The following is a 23,558-nucleotide window of genomic DNA, read 5'->3' on the forward strand; positions in this document are numbered from 1 at the left end:
GGTGCAGCTTGGGGTGGGAGGAAGGGATGGGTGAGAGGAAGAACAGGTTAGGGAGGCAGAGGCAGGTTGGACTGGTTTTGGGATGCAGTGGGGGAAGGGGAAATTTTGAAAGTGGTGAAGTCCACATTGATACCATTGGGCTGCAGGGTTCCCAAGCGGAATATGAGTTGCTGTTCCTGCAACCTTTGGGTGGCATCATTGTGGCACTGCAGGAGGCCCATGATGGACATGTCATCTAAAGAATGGGAGGGGGAGTGGAAATGGTTTGCGACTGGGAGGTGCAGTTGTTTATTACTAACCGAGCGGAGGTGTTCTGCAAAGCGGTCCCCAAGCCTCTGCTTGGTTTCCCCAATGTAGAGGAAGCCACACCGGGTACAGTGGATGCAGTATACCACATTGGCAGATGTGCAGGTGAACCTCTGCTTAATGTGGAAAGTCATCTTGGGGCCTGGGATAGGGGTGAGGGAGGTGGTGTGGGGGCAAGTGTAGCATTTCCTGCAGCACTCCCAAACAGTCCAGTGGATGTGTGACTGTACACGTGTAAAATGAATGGTAATTTGGCATCACTCTGCTTTGCCAACTGGATTTGAGATGACATAACACACCAAGGTTGTTGGTTATTGGATGATGAAGAGCATGTTCTGACAAGATAGTTAAAAACTTTGGCAGGCAACCAATAAATTTATAGCATACATACAATCACAGTTCTACATCCACACTTAAATGATAGAAGAGATCACTGGAATGCAGAAGCCCAACATACTCTCTTGTCACAGGCCCTACCTGGTGGTTGATGTTATGTTCAAATAGACAGTATTTTGGTTGTTCCAATTTACCATGTGGGAGTCATGAATTCCTGGAGTAGATGACAACACTTCTGAAGGGTGGAGAAGGTCTGCTCAGTGTCATGATCTGAAGTTTTTTTAAACTTTTCTAGCTCTTTCAACATAAAGGCTTAGGCAAATCAGTAAAAATTAACATAAAATTTGCTAGACAGCTGTATTTCCTCAACTACCTATTCCATAATTTCCTAAGGGCTGGTGTTAGGTCACTATAAATGCATGGCTGAATTGCAAAAATCAATAATTATTTCAGAAGAGGATTCAACATTCACAATATGATGGATAGTCTAAGGAGGTTATTAGCTGCCTTTGATTTGCAGAGTGAACATACACATATTTGAATTGTTAACTTGTTCGAAAACAAATAGATTTTACAACAACTGGGAGAATCTTTCACTATATTTTATGCTTGAGTAAAAACTCTATTAGATTGTGTCAAGTTTCCACATAACTCGTGGTTTCTGGTGAGTAGTTATGGAGGTGGGATGGGGACATAAATTGGTATTGAGCTGACATTGGCATATGATGTATGAGGGCTATGGGGCCTAACAGCTTGTAAATCAAGAACAAAGTCCCAGAAAACCAAGGTGGAGTTTTTATCAGCCCACATTTACATTTGCCCACCTCCATGGTGACATTCCCTCTCATTTTTCCTGACACCGTAATGTTTGCGTGCAGTAGCCACTTCTGGAACAGGAGGTCAATACATCCAAAACCGTGATCAGTGGGTGTGGACCATTAGAGTGGCTGTACAGCCATGTGGCTAGAGATAATGCGGATTGCAGATGCTGGAGAATCCAAGATAACAAAAGTGTGAAGCTGGACAAACACAGCAGGCCAAGCAGCATCTCAGGAGCACCAAAGCTGACGTTTCGGGCCTAGACCCTTCATCAGAGAGCATGTGGTTACACAGCTTAAAAAGAGAACATTGCTGTCTACCTGGCTGTAGTTAGTTTCCAGGATCAATGGGCTTTGTCCTATCCTGAGCAAATACTGTTCTAGTGAGGGCCTTCAAACTGATGAAATGGGGTGGCTAAAATCGAGGGTGTTCCCAAACAGAGTTACCCCCGCCAAATACTGAAAATCCAACCTCAAATCAGAGGGAAGCATGATACTTCAATAAATTAATCAGCTATTAGTCATTTCTGAATAGCAACATTCTATTACATCCACATAAAGGGCCACTTTAGTCTTTGTAAAATGATTCAGCTCTTAGTGGCTAGAAATGCTGCTTTGGAATGTATTTCCCCAGCCAACAATATTGCATCATTTTAATTTTCAGCATAGACACTTTTCACATTAACTGTTTGATGTTAAAGGCAGCCTGTGTTAATATTTCATTTGCTGTGTTTCTTTAAACTCCATGTTCATTGCTATATTTTAAACTGACTATGCAGAAGTAAATAGTGAGAAGCACAAAAAGTTTATATCAGTGAAGAAAGCATGAGTTATGAGATATCGGGCCCTATTGTAGTAATTACAACTGGATGTAAACTGAGTCTTGAGTCAGCACTAATGTTAAAGGGAATGTTATCAAATTATATACAACATAATGAACAGTTGGCCTCACAATACAGGATAAAAATAAAATCTATTCTTATCTTAAATTGGGTGTATAAACCCTCAAAAGTAACATATGAAAAGTTGATGACAAATCCAATGATGTGAACATAAGTCAATATTTTGAACCCAGCCCATTCTTCATGGCTGTAGGTTTACTTGTTGGGGTGTATTTTTCCAAAGGCTATGGTAACAAGGCTCAACATTTCCTTCAAAAATGCTGAAGTGTGATACCTTTTTAAAAAAAACACTCAACATTATCACTTCTTGGGATGTGTATGCAGAGGGGCAATAGTGCCTTTGGATCAGGCAGAAGTATAAATGCAAGTGACTAAAGGATCGGCAATTCTAAAAGTAGGACTTTCACTCTGTTTGGATTCATTGTATGTGACAGAAATCCCATCCACTATCCAGGGGAAAGCCAACATTTGTGGAAGAGATAACAAGGTATAGAGCTGGACGAACACAGCAGGATCAGAAGAGCAGGAAAGCTGACATCTCGGGTCTGAGCCCTTCTTCATTTCTGAAGAAGGGTCTAGACCCAAAACGTCAGCTTTCCTGCTTGGCCTGCTGTGTTCGTCCAGCTCTATACCTTGTTACGTCAGATTCTCCAGCATCGGCAGTTCTTACTATCTCTGAAATAATTTGTGGAAGAGGCCTTACATCTCAGAGTTATTTTTTCAAAAGAAAGAAGATTCTTTGCTGTCTCATGTACTCCAGTACAGAAGTACAGGAGGATAGTGAAAAGTTTTTACAATAGCTGCATCTAATGGCACTATCTATCTTAGGTACAAATCTTGAATATGGAAGAGGAATAAAAGGAAAAGCGGTAGCATTACTTAGAGTGTCTAAAAATAAGTTTGAAGTAAGATTGTTATAACAAAGTTAAAGGATTGACATTACAGTCCAGGAAAGAATTTCAGATCGACATTACTTGGATCAGCTTCGTGAGCACGTGGTCTGGATCACCCACGCTAGGCTCCAGTTCAACAACAATCCTATTCCATTCCAAGCATCCAATCAGCTGCACTAATGTCATTTCCCCGTGACATGCTTTTCCCCTGGTGCTGCTCAGGCGGCTGCTTGCCAAACATTGCTCCAGGAGTGCTAAAATGAGAGAAAAAGAACAGACAGAGCAGAAGAGCTCTGGGTGGAGCGTTTTAAGCTAACACTGTTGTGCTAGAAGGTTCTGGGCTTTTTGGGGTCTTCAAGATGAGAATTCCACGACTAAGGCTCATCAGTCAATTACAGCACTGACGGCTCCTGAGACCCAATAGTGCCACTGGGAGAAAATGGTCATTGCTGGAATTACAGGATGCCCAGGATAAGGAACAGTAATGTGAGGAGGAAGAATCCCCTTGGCTCTAAAGCCAATTCTGTTTCTCTCTCTCCATAGTTGCTGCTGAATTTGATGCTTAGCTTTATTTTCGAAGTATTTCAGGATTTCACAATTGGTCTCATTCTCAACAAAAAAAAACTTACTGATCCCTGACCGGATCCTAACAAAATTGCAGGTCACATCGGTGATGCTAACAATGGATTAGCATGGCAACTGCAGACCATTCAGCCCAACATCAGCAATGTTGAAATAATTGAGAGACAAAATCAATGAGCTTTTAAACAAAAGGTCAAAAAATGAAAGTCAGAGACTTAAAGGTTGACTTGATTGAGTTATTTGATAAAAGTAAAAGTAATAGTATAATTTTTTTGATGTTGTCTATATTGGTTTAAGAGGCAAATTGACAAAGTAATGTATAACAGACTAGATGGTAAGATTAAAAACCATGAGATTAAAAATGGATATTGGCAGCATCATTGTAAATTTAGCTCAGGAAAAGCAAGCAGAGATACACTGAGCCCTGCCGAATCTTCACCATTCCCCCAGACCTCCCACTGACTGAGAACTAACGGTCAGTCCGAAGCAAGGGGCTCACCTTTGCCCCCTACAACCACACATCAATGAATACCAGTCACGTTTGGACATAGAGCAGTTTTTCCGCCGCCTTCACCTCCATGCTTACTTCTTCAACCGGGAACCTAACACCCCCTCCACTGACCCCCTTCACCCGCTTCCAACACAAGTCTTCCTCCTGGTCACCACCCCCAGGCCTCCTACCCTCCCTCGACCTCTTCATCTCCAACTGCCGTCGAGACATCAACCGTCTCAACCTCTCCACCCCTCTCACCCATTCCAACCTCTCCCCTGCAGAACGGGCAGCCCTCCGTTCCAACCCCAACCTCACCATCAAACCCGCAGACAAGGGTTGCGCAGTGGTAGTATGGCGCACTGACCTCTACATTGCCGAGGCCAAACGCCAACTCTCCGACACCTCCTCCTACCACCCCCTTGATCATGACTCCACCCCTGAGCACCAAACCATCATCTCCAACACCATTAATGACCTCATCACCTCAGGGGACCTCCCACTCACAGCCTCCAACCTTATTATTCCCCAACCCCACACGGCCCGTTTCTATCTCCTTCCCAAAATCCACAAACCTGCCTGCCCCGGTCGACCCATTGTCTCAGCCTGTTCCTGCCCCACCGAACTCATCTCCACCTATCTGGACTCCATTTTCTCCCCTTTGGTCCAGGCACTCCCCACCTACGTCTGTGACACCACCCACGCCCTCCACCTCCTCCAGAACTTCCAATTCCCTGGCCCCCAACACCTCACTTTCACTATGGACGGCCAGTCCCTATACACCTGTATTCCGCATCAGACGGCCTCAAGGCCCTCTGCTTCTTCCTGCCCCACAGGCCCGACCAGTCCCCCTCCACCGACACCCTCATCCGCCTAACCGAACTTGTCCTCACCCTCAACTTTTCTTTTGATTCCTCCCACTTCCTACAGACAAAAGGGGTGGCCATGGGCACTTGCGTGGGCCCCAGCTATGCCTACCTCTTTGTAGGTTACGTGGAACTGTCCCTCTTCCACACCTATACAGGCCCCAAACCCCACCTCTTCCTCCGTTACATTGATGACTGTATCGGCACCGCCTCTTGCTCCCCAGAGGATCTCGAACAGTACATCCACTTCAACATCTTCCACCCCAACCTTCAGTTCACCTGGGCCATCTCCAGCACACCCCTCACCTTCTTGGACACCTCAGTCTCCATCTCAGGCAACCAGCTTGTAACTGATGTCCATTTCAAGCCCACCGACTCCCAGCTACCTAGAATACACCTCCTCCCACCCACCCTCCTGCAAAAATTCCATCCCCTATTCCCAATTCCTCCACCTCCACTGCATCTGATCCCACGATGAGGCATTCCACTCCCACACATCCCAGATGTCCAAGTTCTTCAAGGACCGCAACTTTCTCCCCGACAGTGGTTGACCGCGTCTCCCGCATCTCCCGCATTTCCCGCAACACATCCCTCACACCCCGCCCCCGCCACCACCGCCCAAAGAGGATCCCCCTCGTTCTCACACACCACCCCACCAACCTCCGGATACAACGTATCATCCTCCGACACTTCCGCCATCTACAATCCGACACCACCACCCAACACATTTTTCCATCCCCACCGTTGTCTGCTTTCTGGAGAGACCAGTCTCTCCGTGACTCCCTTGTTCGCTCCACACTGCCCTCCAACCCCACCACACCCGGCACCTTCCCTTGCCCCCACACATCCTCCCTCACCCCTATCCCAGGCCCCAAGGTGACTTTCCATATTAAGCAGAGGTTCACCTGCACATCTGCCAATGTGGTATACTGTGTCCATTGTACCCGGCGTGGCTTCCTCTACATTGGGGAAACCAAGCAGAGCTTTGCAGAACACCTCCGCTCGGTTTGCAATAAACAACTGCACCTCCCAGTCGCAAACCATTTCCACTCCCCCTCCCATTCTTTAGATGACATGTCCATCATGGGCCTCCTGCAGTGCCACAATGATGCCACCCGAAGGTTGCAGGAACAGCAACTCATATTCCGCTTGGGAACCCTGCAGCCCAATGGTATCAATGTGGACTTCACCAGCTTTAAAATCTCCCCTTCCCCCACCGCATCCCAAAACCAGCCCAGTTCGTCCCCTCCCCCCACTGCACTATACAACTAGCTCAGAGCTTCCCCTCCCCCCCATTGCATCCCAAAAGCAACCCAGCCTGTCTCTGCCTCCCTAACCTGTTCTTCCTCTCACCCATCCCTTCCTCCCACCCCAAGCTGCACCTCCATTTCCTATCTACTAACCTCATCCCACCTCCTTGACCTGTCAGTCTTCCCTGGACTGACCTATCCCCTCCCTACCTCCCCACCTATACTCTCCTCTCCACCTATCTTCTTTTTCTCACCATCTTCTGTCCGCCTCCCCCTCTTTCCTTATTTATTCCAGAACCCTCACCCCATCCCCCTCTCTGATGAAGGGTCTAGGCCCGAAACGTCAGCTTTTGTTCTCCTGAGATGCTACTTGGCCTGCTGTGTTCATCCAGCTTCACACTTTATCATCTATAGAGAATAGTGGCCAGCAGTTTTCTTAATTTTCAGATTGAGCTCACAAAGACTACTCCCTCTGCCAATTTCCACCCTTCCACTTTCCTTCTGGTATGAGCCTTAAGCTTGAGCCTTTTTCTCTCCTTCTCCCTCTCAATCTGGATCAAGATGGTGGCAGAGTAGGGCTCCCCTGCCAGCTTTCATGCAATTTGACTGCTTTTCCAACACCACCCCCCCACCAACTCTGCATTTCTGAAATTACTTACCTCTTCCCAAGCTTGGATGGTATCTGCAACCATGAGAGCAGATCCAGTGCATGGATTTCAAGTGGTCTCGAGCTGAGCTGAGGGCACTGACTTCGAACAGGCCTACCGCAGACCCAGAGCTGGGCCCAGCACAGGGGGGGGGTGCCCCCACTTACTTTTGCCAGATCAAGCACAGGACCTTGAATCAGCAGCTGCTACATTGGCAGGAGGAAACATTGGTGAAGTAGGCCCGGTGACAAAAGATGGTGCCTGAGGATAGGCAACTTCACTGTTGGTCAGGTCCGGTGCTGGCAGCGGTGAAGCCTTGGTGGAAGGGCATCATGGCAACATCAATGAGGTGGGCACAGTGGCAAGAGACATGACTCTGACGTTGGTTGGTTCAGCACAGGCAGCGGCAAGGCAGTAGCAGAGGAATGTCGGCCCAATGGCAAAGATGGTGCCAGAGGACTGGCAACTTCAATGTTGTTTGGGTTTAGTTTAGACAACAGCCAATCAGTGGAGGAGGGATGGTTGTGCGGGTGTTGTTGATAGTGACAAGATGGCTTAGGAATGATGAATTTTCTTCAAGCTATTTTTTTCTCCCTTCTCCTAATTCTTAAATTATTCAAAATGGCGCTGTTTCAAGGTGACAGTTGAAAGATTTTCACTGTGTTTTATTGTATACTTACTGAAAATATAAGTGACACAAAATCAAAAATCAAATCAACCCCTCTCCAAGCTCACCTTGTCCAAAAGATCAACCCTTCAGTCTGTACGCCTTATTCCAACTAAACTACTGGTCACACAACTTCCATTTCAGGCTCCATGGGAGTTGACATTGTTAACACTTTTCTTGTTCAAATCTTCTACCTACATTCCTCCCCCCAAAAGTAAAAACTTTGGACCTTCCATTTTTGCAAACTGCGCCATCATCTCTAATCATCCTTTGTTCTCCAAAGTCTTTTAAAAAGTGATGTCACTTTCCAAATCCATGTCCCTTCTCAACTGCCATCTAGATTTGAATTCTTCCAAAAAGGTTTCCATCTCTGCCACACTGTTGAAACAGATTCCAAAAAGTAACATAACAATCGATGTGAATGTGACAAAGTTAATCAGTTTGTTTGGGCAGCATGGTGGCTCAGTGGTTAGCACTGCAGCCTCACAGCGCCAGGGACCTGCGTTCAATTCCAGCCTCGGGCAACTGTCTGTGTGGAGTTTGCACATTCTCCCCGTGTCTGCGTGGGTTTCCTCTGGGTGCTCCAGGTTCCTCCCTCAGACCAAAGATGTGCAGGCTAGGTGGATTGGCCATGCTAAATTGCCCTTAGTGTTCAGGGGAGTGTGGGTTATAGGGGGATGGATCTGAGTGGGATGGTCCAAGGAGTGGTATGGACTTTTTGGGCTGAAGGGCCTGTTTCCACACTGTAGGGAATCTAATTTCTTTCTTTTTGGGCTTGTCTGCACCCACATCTGCGTCCTTCCAGCCCTTTCCACTCCTGTCCAGATGGGTGTGACTATATCAGCCTGGTCCCCTCTGATCAATCCAAACACAGCTGGATAATGTTTCATGGTGGCTTTCTTTCCTGGTCCCCAACAATTACCCCTGGTGACCCCAAACAATAGATCCCTGGCCTTCCAGGTCTCTTCTCGATGTTGAAATTAATTGAAAACTAAATTATTTCCACATTTATACTGGCACCCTTAAGACAGTCCACTGTCTCCACTTGTTAAGCTGTTTATCTGTCATTTATGAATGAACGAACAGCGATTTCTTCCAATAAAGATAGGAACAACTTTAGATACCACCACAAATTCTGTTCTCTAGCTACCTATTCCATTCCGCTTTCTTTTAGTTGGCTGAGGCTGAAAGCAACTGTTTCCAACCTTGGCATCATATTTGACCACATATTTATACCATTACTAATTTTATTTCAACAGCTGCTGAAACCCTAATTTATGCACTTGTTGCTGTTGGATTGGGTTATTCCAGTGTACTGTTGACTGGCCGCTCATCTTCAACCTTCTGGTAACTTGGGGTCATCCAAAACACTGCCTCAGATGTTCTTTTCAACACCCAGTTCCATGCACCCATCACCCTGTTCTGAACCCTGGTGACCTAGACATTTCATAAAAGAAGGCATCAATTTGTGACGTCCTCCAGCCCATTGACTTCAGGTTTCTGTGCTACTCAAATTCTGGCATCTTCAGCATCTTGATTTTAACATTTCTCTTTTGGTGCCTGTGTGTTCAGCTAGCCTAAGACACAGACATAAGCTCTGGAATTTCTTCCTAAATCTATTTCCTTTATACCTGCCCCTTTTAAAACCTATATGTCATTATCAGGTGGAAGGTGTATATAGTGGTATTCTACAATGGTCAGTATTAAGACTACAAGTCTTTTTGATAGATATAGTGATGACATTTAGATATTCAGAAGAAATTTCTTTATACAGAGGGTGGCTCATTGCCTCAGGAAAGTGGTTGAGGTATCTAAGATACATTTAAGGGGAATGTGAGGAATTTTTCACATTCAGAATTCCAAGTGGTTGACACAGAATGCTTAAAATTTAATAAGACAAAGTCCATCTAGTCAGTTTACTAGAGTATCATGTAAACATACCAGTGTGCAATACTCTTATATTCCTTACTATAGACAAATCTTTTGATTATTGCAACATTGTAACCGATAATTTAATCATTAAAAAAAACTTGGGCTTGCTAGTGTATTGGCTTCTGGTAGTATCTTCTCGTCAACACACAGCCTCCAGGATGAGCATGTGGTTGATGATGGTTATAACATTTTATGAAAAAAGCTATTTAGCCCACAATTGTGTTTGGTCTTGAAAGAGTGGATTTGCTTAAGTACATACCACAGTTATTTTTACTCCAAGCTCTGCAAATTAATCCAAGTAAGTGTTTCAACCATTATCAGGTATTCATCACATGAATGGATTATCATCATCTCTGACCATCATGAATGCAACAAGGCATTGAAATTGCAAACCAACACATCTGGCGGTAACTATTACTTAGCAGTATCAATTGCCAGTAAATAGAACCACACAGGTCCTTTTAACTGCAAAGTACATTAATTAAAATAAAAGGATTTTGCATCTGATAATGTACATTCATGCTGCAAACCTTGACTCAGGCATTGTTTAGCCACAGAATGAATTTGTTTAATATTAGGTACTGCATTGCCAAAATATATCAGTACAAGATAATTATAGTTAAATGGTTGCAAGCCTTTTCATTTATTTTTAGTATGTGGCCAATCTTAATAAACAATAAAATATGTTTTGAGTATATGTTTTAAAACCTTTGCATGCTGAATTGACAATATTTTGCAAGAATAGTCATCACTTGAAATGGAACTGTTGAATCAACTACATTTGGATAAAAACAACTCTCAATTCCATGGAAAGCACTACAAATGCGTGTAAACAAATCCACGTTCAATTGTACTACCTGTCTCTGTTACAGATCAAAGCACATATATTCTCCAATTCAAATTCATATCACATATGATCGAGGACAATTAAAAGAAGCAGATTCAGAGACAAATCCTGTTTTTGGTCTCAAAGCAGATCATGTCAAAAATTAGTGGCAAAAGATTCTGGGCTAGATTTTATGCTTCTTTTGCCTCAGTGCAAATTTTGTCAAGTCTTTTTGGAGGGTTTCTTGCAATGTGGCTAAGCAAGATCTCTTGCCATATCTTAGCAAACTTACCTCATTAATTACCTACATGCCTCTATAACATCTCTCACGCCTGAATTTTGGCCCATCTTATCATGTGCCATTCCACCATCTTTCCAATGACAGACAGACAGTTTCTGCAACAAAACTCCCATCAAAGCTCATGCTCTACCTTTCCCACTATTGCCTGCTACTTCTTCCCCATTCACTATCACCCACAGAAGCCCCAACACCACTGACCCTGCACATCCTACTCATTTGCTATCCTCACAACCTGCACCAACCAGGATAGCTGTGTCACCCATTTTCATCTCCCATGTCCCATACCACCTGCCTCTGTTTTCCTCATGGAATAAAAGACTCCAGTAGGGCAGAGAGAATCAAGGTAGGGAATAGGCTGCTGTACTTTATTCAGTTCCTCATCCATTCTGAGGAACGGATTCTGGCTCCGACTGCCCTGACCATAGCCTTGATGGGTATCAAAGGCAGCCTTTGACTTAAATGTGCCAGGAACCCCTGAACAAAAGCTATTCTCCTTGACTTCACTGACACCTGCTGACAACTGTGAGTAGGGTTCTGGCTTTTGGTCTGTGCTGGGTGACACAGCAAGACAGCATTGATATGAATCTGGCATCCCTTGCTGAAGTGGCAAAGTGCAAAGTTCACTGCAAGACAGGGATGCTGTGAAAATCCAGGTCATATCAGATTGAGTGAGTGAGTGCCATGAAAGCATGCAAAGGGCCTGGAGATGCAGCCTGATCAGCCCTTGAGCTGGTCACTGTCCCTGAATGCACACAGTATCCTAGCTGCAGAATTAAAATGCTATTTGCTATGCAGGCCAGTGTGTAGACTGTACTGTAAGTGAACAAGATAAGTGCCAGCAATGTATTTAAAAGTCTGGCACATGCCAGATGCCAGTGTCCATGGATATTGGGTACATGTGGGCCTGTGCCCATGGAGTATGTCCTGACATGCTGGTACCTGGTGTCTCACTTTGGAATGTTTCTAAACAAGCAGCAAGCTGAATCCAGCAGGTGCACACTCTGGATTCCTTATCAAGGTCTTCTGGCTTTCAGTTTCTTGGGTGAGTTCAGAAAATTGCGAGGCTGAATATTACTGAAATAAGTTGCTGTCAACAAGACATTTAACAAGCAATAATGACCATCTGTTAGCACCCATTATGGGTAGGTGACGGCCTGGTAGTTTTATCTCAAGACTATTACCTGGGTCTCTGGATTAATGCTCTGGGAACCTGTGTTCAAATCCTGCCATGGCAGCTGGTGAAATTTGAATTCAATAAATATCTGAAATTAACAATCTAATGATAACCTGAAACCACTGCTGATTGTCAGGAAAAATCCATCTGGTTCACTAATGTCCATTCAAGGATGGAAATTTGCCATCCTTACCTGTTCTGGCCTCCGTATGACTCCAGATGCACAGCAATGTGGTTGACTCTTAACTGCCCTCTGGGCAATTAGGGATGGGCAATAAATGTTGGGGTGTAGGCGTCACTGACTAGACCATGAATGAATAAGAAACAAACCTCCGTACTGCCTAGCGAGAAACTTACCACACCATCCGTGAAAAGCATGAAAGATGGCACAAGTTGCTCTAAAATGGGCCTTGCTGCATTTGTGCAGCACCCATTTCTGCCACATATCTTGCCCATAGCCCACATCAGCCACATGAAAATTGCAATTTGTTAGGCTTGGATTTCTCAGTACCTTCACAAGATATGTACTGGCATCAGAATCTATAACAGAAAACATTACAGGTTGATTTAAATACATTGAGAGAATAGGTTTATAGCTGGCTGATTATACTAAATTTATAGGTATTTGGCCTGGAATTCAACCGTGCCAGACCAATCAATCAGTAAGCAACATTGGCTTTTGAAACAAGTTGAGAACAGAAGAGACCTGTATTTTAAGAGAGTGCAACGTTTTTAAAGGATGGCAATGTCAACTGTATTTATGCAGCAACTTTAATGTAATAGTGTATGCCAAGCAGATTCACAGGAACATTATCAAGCAAAGTATGACACAGACAGATGGGGGCATTTTAGGTCAGATGACCACAAACTTGCTCAAGGAGGTAGGTTTTTAGAAATTAAGTAAACAAAGGTAAGGCAAGAATTTTGGGGATGGTTGGGGGAGGGTATTCTTGAAAATTGAAGATGTAGCAGGCAATGATTTGGGAATTTATATATAAAACAAATTGGGGATTTTTATGAGGCTACAATTTAAGATGTGCCGATACCTCGAGAACTGTGGGTCGCAGGAGATTGCAAAAGTAGGAAGAGCATGGATTTGAAAGCAAGCGTGACTTTTTTTAAAAAAAAGTTACTTAACAGTGCTTCGGAGCTATGCTGGAATCAAATTAAGCATCCAAAACAGAGCACTGTGTGATCCACCTACAAGAATATGGTGAAACTGCTTCTAAAATACCACCTTGGTGTCCAACTCTGCTACCCTGACATATTGAGACAGTGTGTTCTGGAAAACATTTGGTGGGCTAGAGGGGAGCAACAAGATTAACACAGCATTGATAAATCCTTCGTTGTCATAATAGGCTCGAGGAGTAATCCTGCTCTCACAATAAAGTATTTGAGACTTGAATAAAGTAATTAAATTGAAAATTTAAATGGACAGGATATTTGGATTCCATGAATTAGGAAGAATAAAAGGAGTCTAACACACACGTCAAATAAGCACATAATTAGGTAAGTGATCAGAAATGTTTTTCCCAGAGCATCATTGACCTTCAAAATAAATTGTTCTGCAGTGGGTGTAATTTCACTGCAAACATTCAAAAGTTTCTGGAAGACGTAGCTGCATGTGGGAGTTTGGCAATGCATCACATGATCACTGTTTTCTTCTGATATCAGTTTTGAGAAATCAGGGGTCAAAGTCTAATTTTGCAAAATTATTTTTCTCAGAGTTGACCTTGGATTTGATTATTTTAATTATGCTGCTCCAAGATAATTACGGAGCAGTTATTGAGCAAAACGCTTTGGAGTCACATTACCCTAGTTGCAGCAAAGCTGAATAGGACATATCGATGGACTTTGATCTTTGTATCATTTCTGACATCAGCTTTGCTGGTGACCATGAACAATATTAAAAAATATTAATGTTGACTTAGTTGTCATTTTCGTCACTGACATTTGTAACCGTTAAATTGAGATTGTTTAAGTTACTCATTTGGGCCTCAGACGTTAGAGAAAAGGAATAGTTACAAACGATCATCCCAGTTCCAAGCTAACATATTTGTTTCCAAATCAGATTTTGTTTTTGTGAAACATTAAATGGCAAACCTGGAAGAAGATTTGTTAATCGTTATTGAATAAACACGGCTTTCGGAGAGTAATGCATGCCCATATTTCAATAACTAAAATTAAAGAATTTCAGCCCTTACAGCTGCAATATGGTAATGGATCAGTTGCTGACTTCTCAAAAAACTTAAATGGAAATGGTTTTTAAAAGGGTTAATGTTGGAGAATGCATTAGGATTCAACACAATCTCTGGCTGCTGATGGTCAGTATAATTATAAAAACCGAAAAGAACTGTGGATGCTGTAAATCAGGAACTAAAACAAAGTTGCTGGAAAAGCTCAGCAGGTCTGGCAGCACCTGTGAAGGAAAAAAGCAGTTAACATTTCGGATCCAATGACCCTTCCTCAGTTCGGAAGAAGGGTCACTGGACCCAAAAAGGTTAACTGCTCTTTCTTTCACAAATGCTGCCAGACCTGCTGAGCTTTTCCAGCAACTTCTGTTTTTGTCATTGTAATTATGCCTAACTAGCCAACGTATTGCTATTATGAAAAAAATTACATCTCCTTAGAGACAGTAAAGATTGCAGATATTCGAAGCTGGCTTCAATAAAAGTGTGGAGCTGGAAAAGCACAGCAGGTCAAAAAGTATCCGAGGAGCAGGGAAGTCACCATTTCAGGATGAAACCCTTCACCAGGACAGGGGTGGGGGAGGGGGAGGGGGAGGGGGAGGGGAGCCCACAGATAAGTAGAAGGAGGATGTGAGATGGAGTTAGGTGGATGCAGGTAGGGAGTTATTATGGTTTGTCTGTGGGAATAACAGAGTGGATAAGTGAGTATGAAGATGGACGGGTTGGGAATGGAGAGATTTCAAAGCTGGTGATCCAGGTTGGGGGTAATTGTGTTGGTCGCTGCCTGTTCTTGCCCCACTGAGTTCATTCCCTTCTACCTCAACTTTGTTCTTTCTCTTTTGGTCCAGTCACTCCATACCTACATTTGGGACACAACCCATACCCTTCAACTTTCAATTCCCCATCTCCCAATGCCTTATCTTTACCATGGATGTTCAGTCCCTGTACACCTGTATCCCCCAGGAGGGTGGCCTAAAAGCCCTGCACCTCTTCCTCACCCATAGGCCCAACCAGCCCACTACACTGGCACACTCATTCACTTTGTGGAACTGGTCCTCAACTTCAACAATTTTTTCTTTGATTCCTCTCACTTCTGACAAACCAAAAGGGCGGCCATGGGCACCTGCGTGGGCCTGAGCTCTGCCTGTCTCTTTGTAGGATACATGGAACAGTCCCTCTTTTACAACCATGTCAGCACTATCCTTTACCTCTACCAACACTACATTGATGACTGCATCAGTGCTGTCTTGTGCTCCTGTGAGGAGCTCAAACAGATCATCAACTTCACTAACACCTTCCACCATGCTGTCAAATTCACCTGGACCATTTCTGACACCTGCCTCTCATTCCTGGATTTCTCCATGTCCTGTAACCGACTCACCAATGACATCCATTTCAAACCCACTGACTCTCACAATGACCTTGACTACACCTCATCTCATCTACCCTCCTGCAAAAATGCTATCCCATATTCTCAATTCCTCCACCACTGCCACATCTGCTCCCAGGATGACGTATTCAAGTCAAGGACTTACCAGATATTCTCCTACTTTAGGAACTGTAGTTTCCCTCCTGTTATTGAAGGATGCCCTCAGCCACATCTCCCCTATTTCCTGTGCGTCTGTCCTCAAACCCTGTCTCCCCAATAAGAATAGGATCTCCCTCAGTCCTCACATACCACTCCACCAATCTCAGAAATACAATGCATCATCCTCTGACATTTCTGCTATGTACAATTAGATCCCACCACCAAAAAGATATTTCCCTCTCCACCAGTCTGGTTCCACTTTCCACAGGGACTATTCACTCCACGACTCCCTCATCAGCTCCACACTCCCTATCAACCCCTCCAACCACTCGTGATACACCCCTGCAGTTGCAGGAAAAGGTTACACCTGCCCCTACACCTCCACCCTCACCTCCATCCAAGGCTCCAAACAATCCTTCCCAATCCAGAGATTCACCTGCACTTTATCTAAACTCACGTACTGTATCGGTTGTTCCCGATGTGGTCACCTCTATACTGGAGAAACCAAATGCAGACTCAGGGACCAACCACCCCGAACTTCCTGTTGCCACCCACTAACTCCCCCTCCCACTCCGCTGGTGACATGTCCATCCTCAGTCTCCTCAATTGTCAGAGTGTGGCCAAATGTAAACTGGAGGAACAACACCTCATATTTTGCCTTGAGCTGCCAGTCCAATGGCCTGAATATTGTCTTCACCGCTTCAAGACTTCCCTGCTCCCAACCCGTCCATCTTCCTACTCACCTATCCAGCCCACCCTTCCGACTGATCAACCACAATAACTCACTACCTGCATCCACCTATCTCCATCCCATCTACCCACCCCCCAGCCTCACACCACCCCCCTTTATTTATTTGTGGGCTGCCTCATCCTCCCCAGTCCCGATGAAGGGTTTCAGCCTGAAATACTGACTTCTTTGCTCCTCGGATGCTGTCTGACCTGCTGTGCTTTTTAAGCTACATCTTTGTTAAGACTTGTCTCTTCCTGTTAAGACTTACAAGTGGTTCATCTTGATCCCTTCACCTCTCACCTCCCTCCCACACCTCTTTTCCTGTGAACCCTGCTCTCTCAAGACCCTTGTGGTGCAGTAGTATTGCTGCTGTCTCTGGACCAGGAGGCCCATGTTCAGGTTTCATCTGCTCTAGAAGTGTATAATAACAGCCCTGAATAGGTTGGTTAGAAAATATGTAAAAAGGAGGATTCAATCCAGAACTCCAGGCTAATGTGTGTCTGAGTTCCAAAGTGGCAGATAATAACGTTTGATTGAATAAAATCTGGATTAATAAACTAGCCTACTGGCAACCTTATTACACCTGGTAATTATCATAATTTACTGTCTGCTTCACTAATGTCCTTTTAAAAAGGAAAATAGGCACTTGTGATACAGTGATAGTTTCCCTGCCTCTGGGCTAGAGGATCCAGATTCAATCTCATCTGCACCAGATCATTGTGCACTTGAACTGGTCGATTAATAACCTTTTTGTGAAATATTAGCCAGTTAACTGCCATTCATAATGTTTGAATATTCAAAGCATGCTGCCCTCATGCAGCTTTACTCGCACTCAAGTTCCTGATTTACAGCTCCTGTGGCACAGGGGTAGCATCCCTGCTTCTGAGTCTGAGATCCAGGTTCAAGTCCCACCTATTTCTACAGGCATGTCATAACATGACTGAACAGGTTGGTTAAAAATATCTGGAAAGGACAACTGGTTGGTAGCATTCTTCTTCAACACAGGTATCTAACAACTATTACCAATTATGTTGAAATTAATATTCAATAGCAATATTTTGAACCACTATTTGGGCTAGTAGGAAATCAACAACAATTACAAGTTTAACATATTACCAAAGCTTTGAACTAATGGCCCAGTAATTACTTCAATGATGAAACTGGAAAACAAATAGTTTTATAAAAAGAAAATATTTAACTGGTCATAGATTTCAACTGTGACATCTTAAAAGGATTGCCAAAACTCTGTGAAACCTTTATAATGTTGAATATGTCTTCCTGAAAGACATGTACATTGAAACCAGTACAGATGTGGACCAAAATGCATCATCTTGTCAACATTTAAGAATGGATAAAATAAATGCCGGTCGATGATTGGAGGAAAATGGGATAAAAGAGGGACTGGGTGGATTCATATTACATGATAACTACTGCCCAGGTCAAACCATACGTATTCAACCTGCCTGTTTGTGATTGTCATTGCTGAGAATTACCCTTACATGGAAATAACTGTAGCAGTTTTCAGTTCCGTTGAAAGATTTGCACTCAGAATATTAGAACCTGCAACTTCTCTTTAATTTTAGGCCATATCTGTTCTAGTTTTCTTATTCAACACAACCAATAAACAATCAACTCTTCGTTTTACTATTTTATCACCTGACTGTATTTCATAAGTCATGGCCTCTAGCAGAATCACTCAACATTTGAAAAGATTTCAAAAATGTATACATTATTGCCATTGCCCAGACATGTATTTAGTGAACTATTGCAACAGAGAAGTTGCTGGATCAGTAGGATAAGCTTTTATTGGCACTTCACCTGCAACTTGCATTGACTTGGGTGGAACCTTCAGGCAGAATTCAGAGAATAAAGGAGCAGTCAGTCCTTTTTGTGGCAATCTGTTTCCCTTTGGAAATTAATCATAAAATCTCACACACAGAATTTACATCAAATTGAGTCATGCAGTACACAGTAAAGAGGATGAATTCATCCTCTTGGTCAATTAATTGCACCAGGAATTAAATATTTCAAAGAGCCAGAGAACTGGTACTTTAGACACAAACGTGGATATTTGTTCACTAATTAATATCCAATAATATAATTCAAAACATATGAAAATTTGAACACTCCAACTACAGTTGTCTAGGAATTATTGTTTCTTTCCCAGCTCAAACTTTCAGGCATGAAAAGCTTCAATTTTACTCAACATAAATGGCCAGGAATTGTTACACTAGAAGACAGTCACAGAGAGAAGTCACTTATCAAAATGAATGAACGGCTCATTTGACTGCAAGGCAAAGATCATGTGAAAAAAGTACAAGAGCAACAGGCTCTTCAGTGTAATCTTTAATAAAATACAATAAGCCAGACCCAATATGGCACAAAGAACACTCCTCACAGAAGGACCAGTGTCTAATAAATCAATTACTAACACACATTTTCAGCAACAATCATTTTAAATGTAAACACTCCTACAGTATAGTGCTTAAGTGGCTAAAAAGTGTAACAGTCAACGTCAGCACAAAGAATACATCCAAAACTGTGTATAATAAATTTCCCTGCATGCCTTTGTTGCTAGGGTGATCTTTAGTTTTATAGAAAAAAATATAAAGTGCTCTTTGTCAAAGTCTTCAGGTCACAGAAATGACCCCTGATACTATGCATTCTGGTTGGGTGCAGCAGTTTCAGATCTTTATGAACGCACTGATGGGAAGAGTGGAAAAGATATAAAAAAAAAACTTTTTATTTTGGCTAGAATTATCAAAATGATTAATATGCCAAATGTAATAAGTCAAGAATTAATTTTTAAAATGCTATTAAAATAGCAATGACACAAAACCACGAGTAAACAATTCATTTATATTTCTGTACATATTTTCTGTACTTCTGACTGCACCATTTATCTTTCAGAGAGGTGCTCTGACCAGCTACTCCATGGACCTTATAAGTATCAGTTCTGCTTCCAAGTTTGATTTTCCACAGAAATTTGTGGTTGGACTTTTTTTGGATTACCTTGCTACATTACTGGATTATATAAGAAAGTAACCGACGTGTCTATGGGGAGCCGGACATAACAGATTGAAATTCAAACAGGAATCTGCAAGTTTGGGGCCTGGTGAAGCTCCTTCAAAACATATATGCACCAAATAACAAGACTTTTCAAGCCTTTTGCAAGCATAGAGAAGCTTTAACAGCGGTAAAAATTCGTTTATAAAATGCGACACTATCATATCACAGTATTTTATAGACACAAAAAGGCAAAAAAAAAACACGCACACACGTGCACACGCCTGAAAACAAAATATATTCCATTTCAGTTTCAGCAGATATTTAACAAGTATTGTGAGATGCATTTAACTATCTTAAAACTTAAGCATACATTTTTGTGTTTTAAAATTAAACATGTTATAATCGACTAACTTTATTTTAGTTAATGGCTTAGATTTTTTTTGGATTTTCTCCTATGCTCCACACAATTTGGAAGGGCTTACCACCAAACCCTGGGGCATTGTACTTGGTACTTTGCCTGCCTGACATTTCTCCCCTTACGTACAGTCATTATTTACCTTGAATTCCCACTGTATCCACTTTCAACAGCAGCCTTTTGTGAAGCATTTTATCAAAGGCTTTTGGAAATCTATGTACACCCTCTCATATAGTTTATCACTGTCAGCTTGGAATGTCTGTCCCTCAGCAGTATTGAAAGGATGTTAAATTAGACAGAATCTTTTCTTGCAACACTAAGTTAGCTATTATTTGCTTAATTATTTTCATATTACTTGTCATAGAATTTGCCTCTGATAAACAAGTGTATTATTTTGCAATACATTGAGGTAATTTAATGTGCAATAGGTTAGAGAGTTGCCAACCTCTGCCACTCTAATCCTTAATCTAATTTGATGATGCCCAAACTTATGTAATCTTTTAGGATGATTTCTAAAACTTTAGCACAACAAACATAGAATGAGACCAACTAGGTGGCTCTTTTGGGAGCTAGTTCAAATGGCTTCCTCCTGCATTGTGGAATTCTATGATTCCATGAATCTACAGGCACTTTGAGGTATATTCATTCATTTATAGTTGCTTAGAGAATATTGCTTTTTTAATATCCAGAAAACTTCTTAAAGTAGTTTGGTAGAATGGGTATAAAGCAGTAAAATTACATGTCATTATTTCATCACCACATCACTCAATTTTTATTTGCTTATGAACATGACGTTGTTGCTGTAGTAACATTGGATTCCATTATTCTATTGACTATACATGACAAGGCTCCGCAAATACTTATCCTAATGCCTTGTCAGCACAGAATCGTGATCTATATGTACACTTTGATAGCAATTGAAACAGCACACATGGAGTGAAGCATTTGTGCTGCTTTCGTGATTTCCACTTGGCAAATAGCCCTTGGAACTAACAACTTTGTTGTTCATTCTTAGCAATTGATGTATCGACTAACCGTTACTGATCCCCGTATCAACATTTGCATTCATCCTCAAATTTTCCAAGTTTTCAAATGACACTATTCCTCAATTTGATTCAACATATAATGAACAGCATTTGAATGCCAGGAATTAGTGCGTTATCTCTTACTGGTTCTTGTGGTACTGTAATAGTTGCCCTACTGCTGTATCAAAAGGAACAAGCTCAAGTCCCACCTGCTCTAGAGCTGCGTTAAAACATATCCAACTACATAGATATTTTCAATGATGAATAATATGTTGACCTATTTGGTTCATTAAACGTCATTTAGGGAAGGAAACTGCCAGCCTTGCCTGGCTAGACTACATGTGAGTCGATGCATAACAAATATAGTTGACGTTAACTGCAATTCAGGGTGAGCAATAAACACCAGCCCACCAGCGATACCCACATCCCGGTGATTAATTTCCTTGGTTGTAATGAAAGCTATTTGTGACTTGAAATAAAGATTGATAAGAGAATAATGGTGTTTCAGAAGAGTACAGCAGGAACTAACTTCATTCAAAGGGTTTAGGTCGTATTAAAAAGGAAAAAAATAAGCTGGAGTGCTTTCCATTACTATAATTCTTCAATTACATCGATAGCTAGAAATCATACTATTTTCTATATCCATTAAGTAGTGTACAGCATATGCATTTCATTTTCCCTACACTTCATCCAGGACATTCTACAGGTGTGAATATTGGTGACATTTGCAGTAGACTGAGCAACAACTGACAGTAACCACTCTCCCCTGTTGAATGACACGGCCGGTCAGAACATTGTAAATGATGTTGTGAACCTCACTAGTGTAGACATTTGCAGAAAAAAATTCTTCCTTCCTGTCACAAGACCACATCCCTGTCTATCATATAAAGTGTACCATATGACCTGAAAATAGTAACAGATTCAACATGCATAACGATATATTGGCAGAAGGAACTGATTGGTTGTTGTTTATGTACAGGGAAAGAGAAGAAAATGAAAATATAATACCAGCTCACAGGGAGCAGCAGTTTGGGAATATTTAACAGACGAGATCATACCTAGTAGAAGAATAGTGCTTTCTCATCAATACAGAGCCTAATCAACATTTCCTCCTTCAGTTACTGCCATTATAGAATTCCCAGGTTCATGTTATGACCTTATAAACAAAAATCGTTGGCACACACATTTCAGTATAAAATGTTAAAATAAATGCTCTCATTCATTCCAAAGGGTTATCGAATTTCTTGGCAAAGTACATCACAAGACCAGACATCATTTCCAACCACATAGAAGCAGGATTTTTATTGCACAGCCAAGTAATTGCATTTGTAAAACAACTTTAAACTTTAGTTAAGTTGAACTCAATACTAATATGACAAAAAGGTTGTCCTCCCACTGTTGAACTCAAGAAATTTAATATTATATGACTGCCTTTTCCTGCAGTGACATATTACCCATTAATAAAGTAACAAAAAAAGTTAATATTTTAGTAAGAGAATGTTCACTGAAGAAAGGGAAAAAATAAATAGTAAAAATGAACGACATTACTTTTATGGAAAAACTTGCAAAGAATAGTCAGAAATGCAGACAGCTACAGCCACTGTCAGCTGTCAGCGTTGTCTCACTCCTCTCCTTATTTGGAACACCATTCTATTCACATGAAGAACTATATATCTAAGTTTTTGTAAACTTATCATCAGTCAGACAATACAGAAAAAGACACACTTCATGCCTATGCCTTTTTAAAGAAACAAGTAAACATATTGAAGTTTACAAACTGCAGTGCTATGCCTGTGGCAGGATTATGAGCAGCACATTCCTCTCTGCCTCCAGCACATATCGTTGATGTTTAGGCATTGAGATTAATTTAGAAAGTTTAATTTGTTGTTGATAAAGCTTATAAATGATCTGCTGATATGAGAAACAAGACACGTATGAGAAATCTTCATGATTCTAACAAACAGCATGCCACTTTTGAAAGCTCCAAAAGTCTCAATCATTCCAGTAGGAAGCATAAATGAAAGACAAACACTGTCTGCTCAGAAAAGGGAATCGTGGCCAGAAAAATACAAACTTCAAAAATCGAGCAATTGCTACGGTTCACACTAAGTACTTAAAACTCAAAAATAAAGATTTCAGTAACCTACCTGAAATTCTGACTCTGTCCATCACTACAAACAGCATTTACAGTAGTATCCACAGCAATTTCTTTTATATCTTATCAAGAGTTGGCTTTGTGCAACTGTCTGCCTGATACAATTTCTTCAATCTGTGCGATCATGAATGCACCATATTACCACATTACCATGTGCTGATCATATGTTTGTACCACACACTGAAGCAGCATTGTCAGCTTGTGGCTTAAAAACTGAGCACGTGACTACATTCATAAGCTTAAAATAACCTACCAGAAGGAGGCAACTGCACATCCTAAATATACATCTGCACAATAATTCTACTGATAATCATTTTTAAAAATAAAATAGTTGAAGTGCTCAGATTCAATTACCAAGTAGACGGGAGTTAAGAAATTATAATATGAAGTGTAATACAAATGCAGCATTTACCTTGGAAGAAAGATTTATTTCATATACGTCCATGAAATTGTTTCAGAGTGGAATGACAGTTATATTAACAAAAACAAGTGGGAGCATGATCCTGAGCTCCAAGTG

At 41.9% G+C, this 23,558-nt stretch overlaps 1 protein-coding gene across 4 annotated transcripts in view; it reads right to left on the reverse strand.

Moving 5' to 3' along the window:
• Positions 1 to 23,558, reverse strand: part of LOC125463594 (septin-9-like) — a 258,165-nt gene that overhangs the window by 188,660 nt on the left and 45,947 nt on the right. Inside the window, exon 1 of one of the 4 annotated variants that reach the window (XM_048555039.2) lies at positions 23,034 to 23,217. The exons of the other annotated variants lie outside the window; for them this stretch is intronic. Coding sequence (XP_048410996.1) covers positions 23,034 to 23,070 — 37 coding nt within the window. The 5' untranslated portion in view covers positions 23,071 to 23,217. Of the gene's footprint in view, positions 1 to 23,033; positions 23,218 to 23,558 lie in introns of those variants that run through there. 4 annotated transcript variants of the gene reach the window in all.

The sequence above is a fragment of the Stegostoma tigrinum genome, chromosome 22 (genome assembly GCF_030684315.1).
Source record: "Stegostoma tigrinum isolate sSteTig4 chromosome 22, sSteTig4.hap1, whole genome shotgun sequence".
In the NCBI taxonomy this organism is placed as follows: Eukaryota; Metazoa; Chordata; class Chondrichthyes; order Orectolobiformes; family Stegostomatidae; genus Stegostoma; species Stegostoma tigrinum.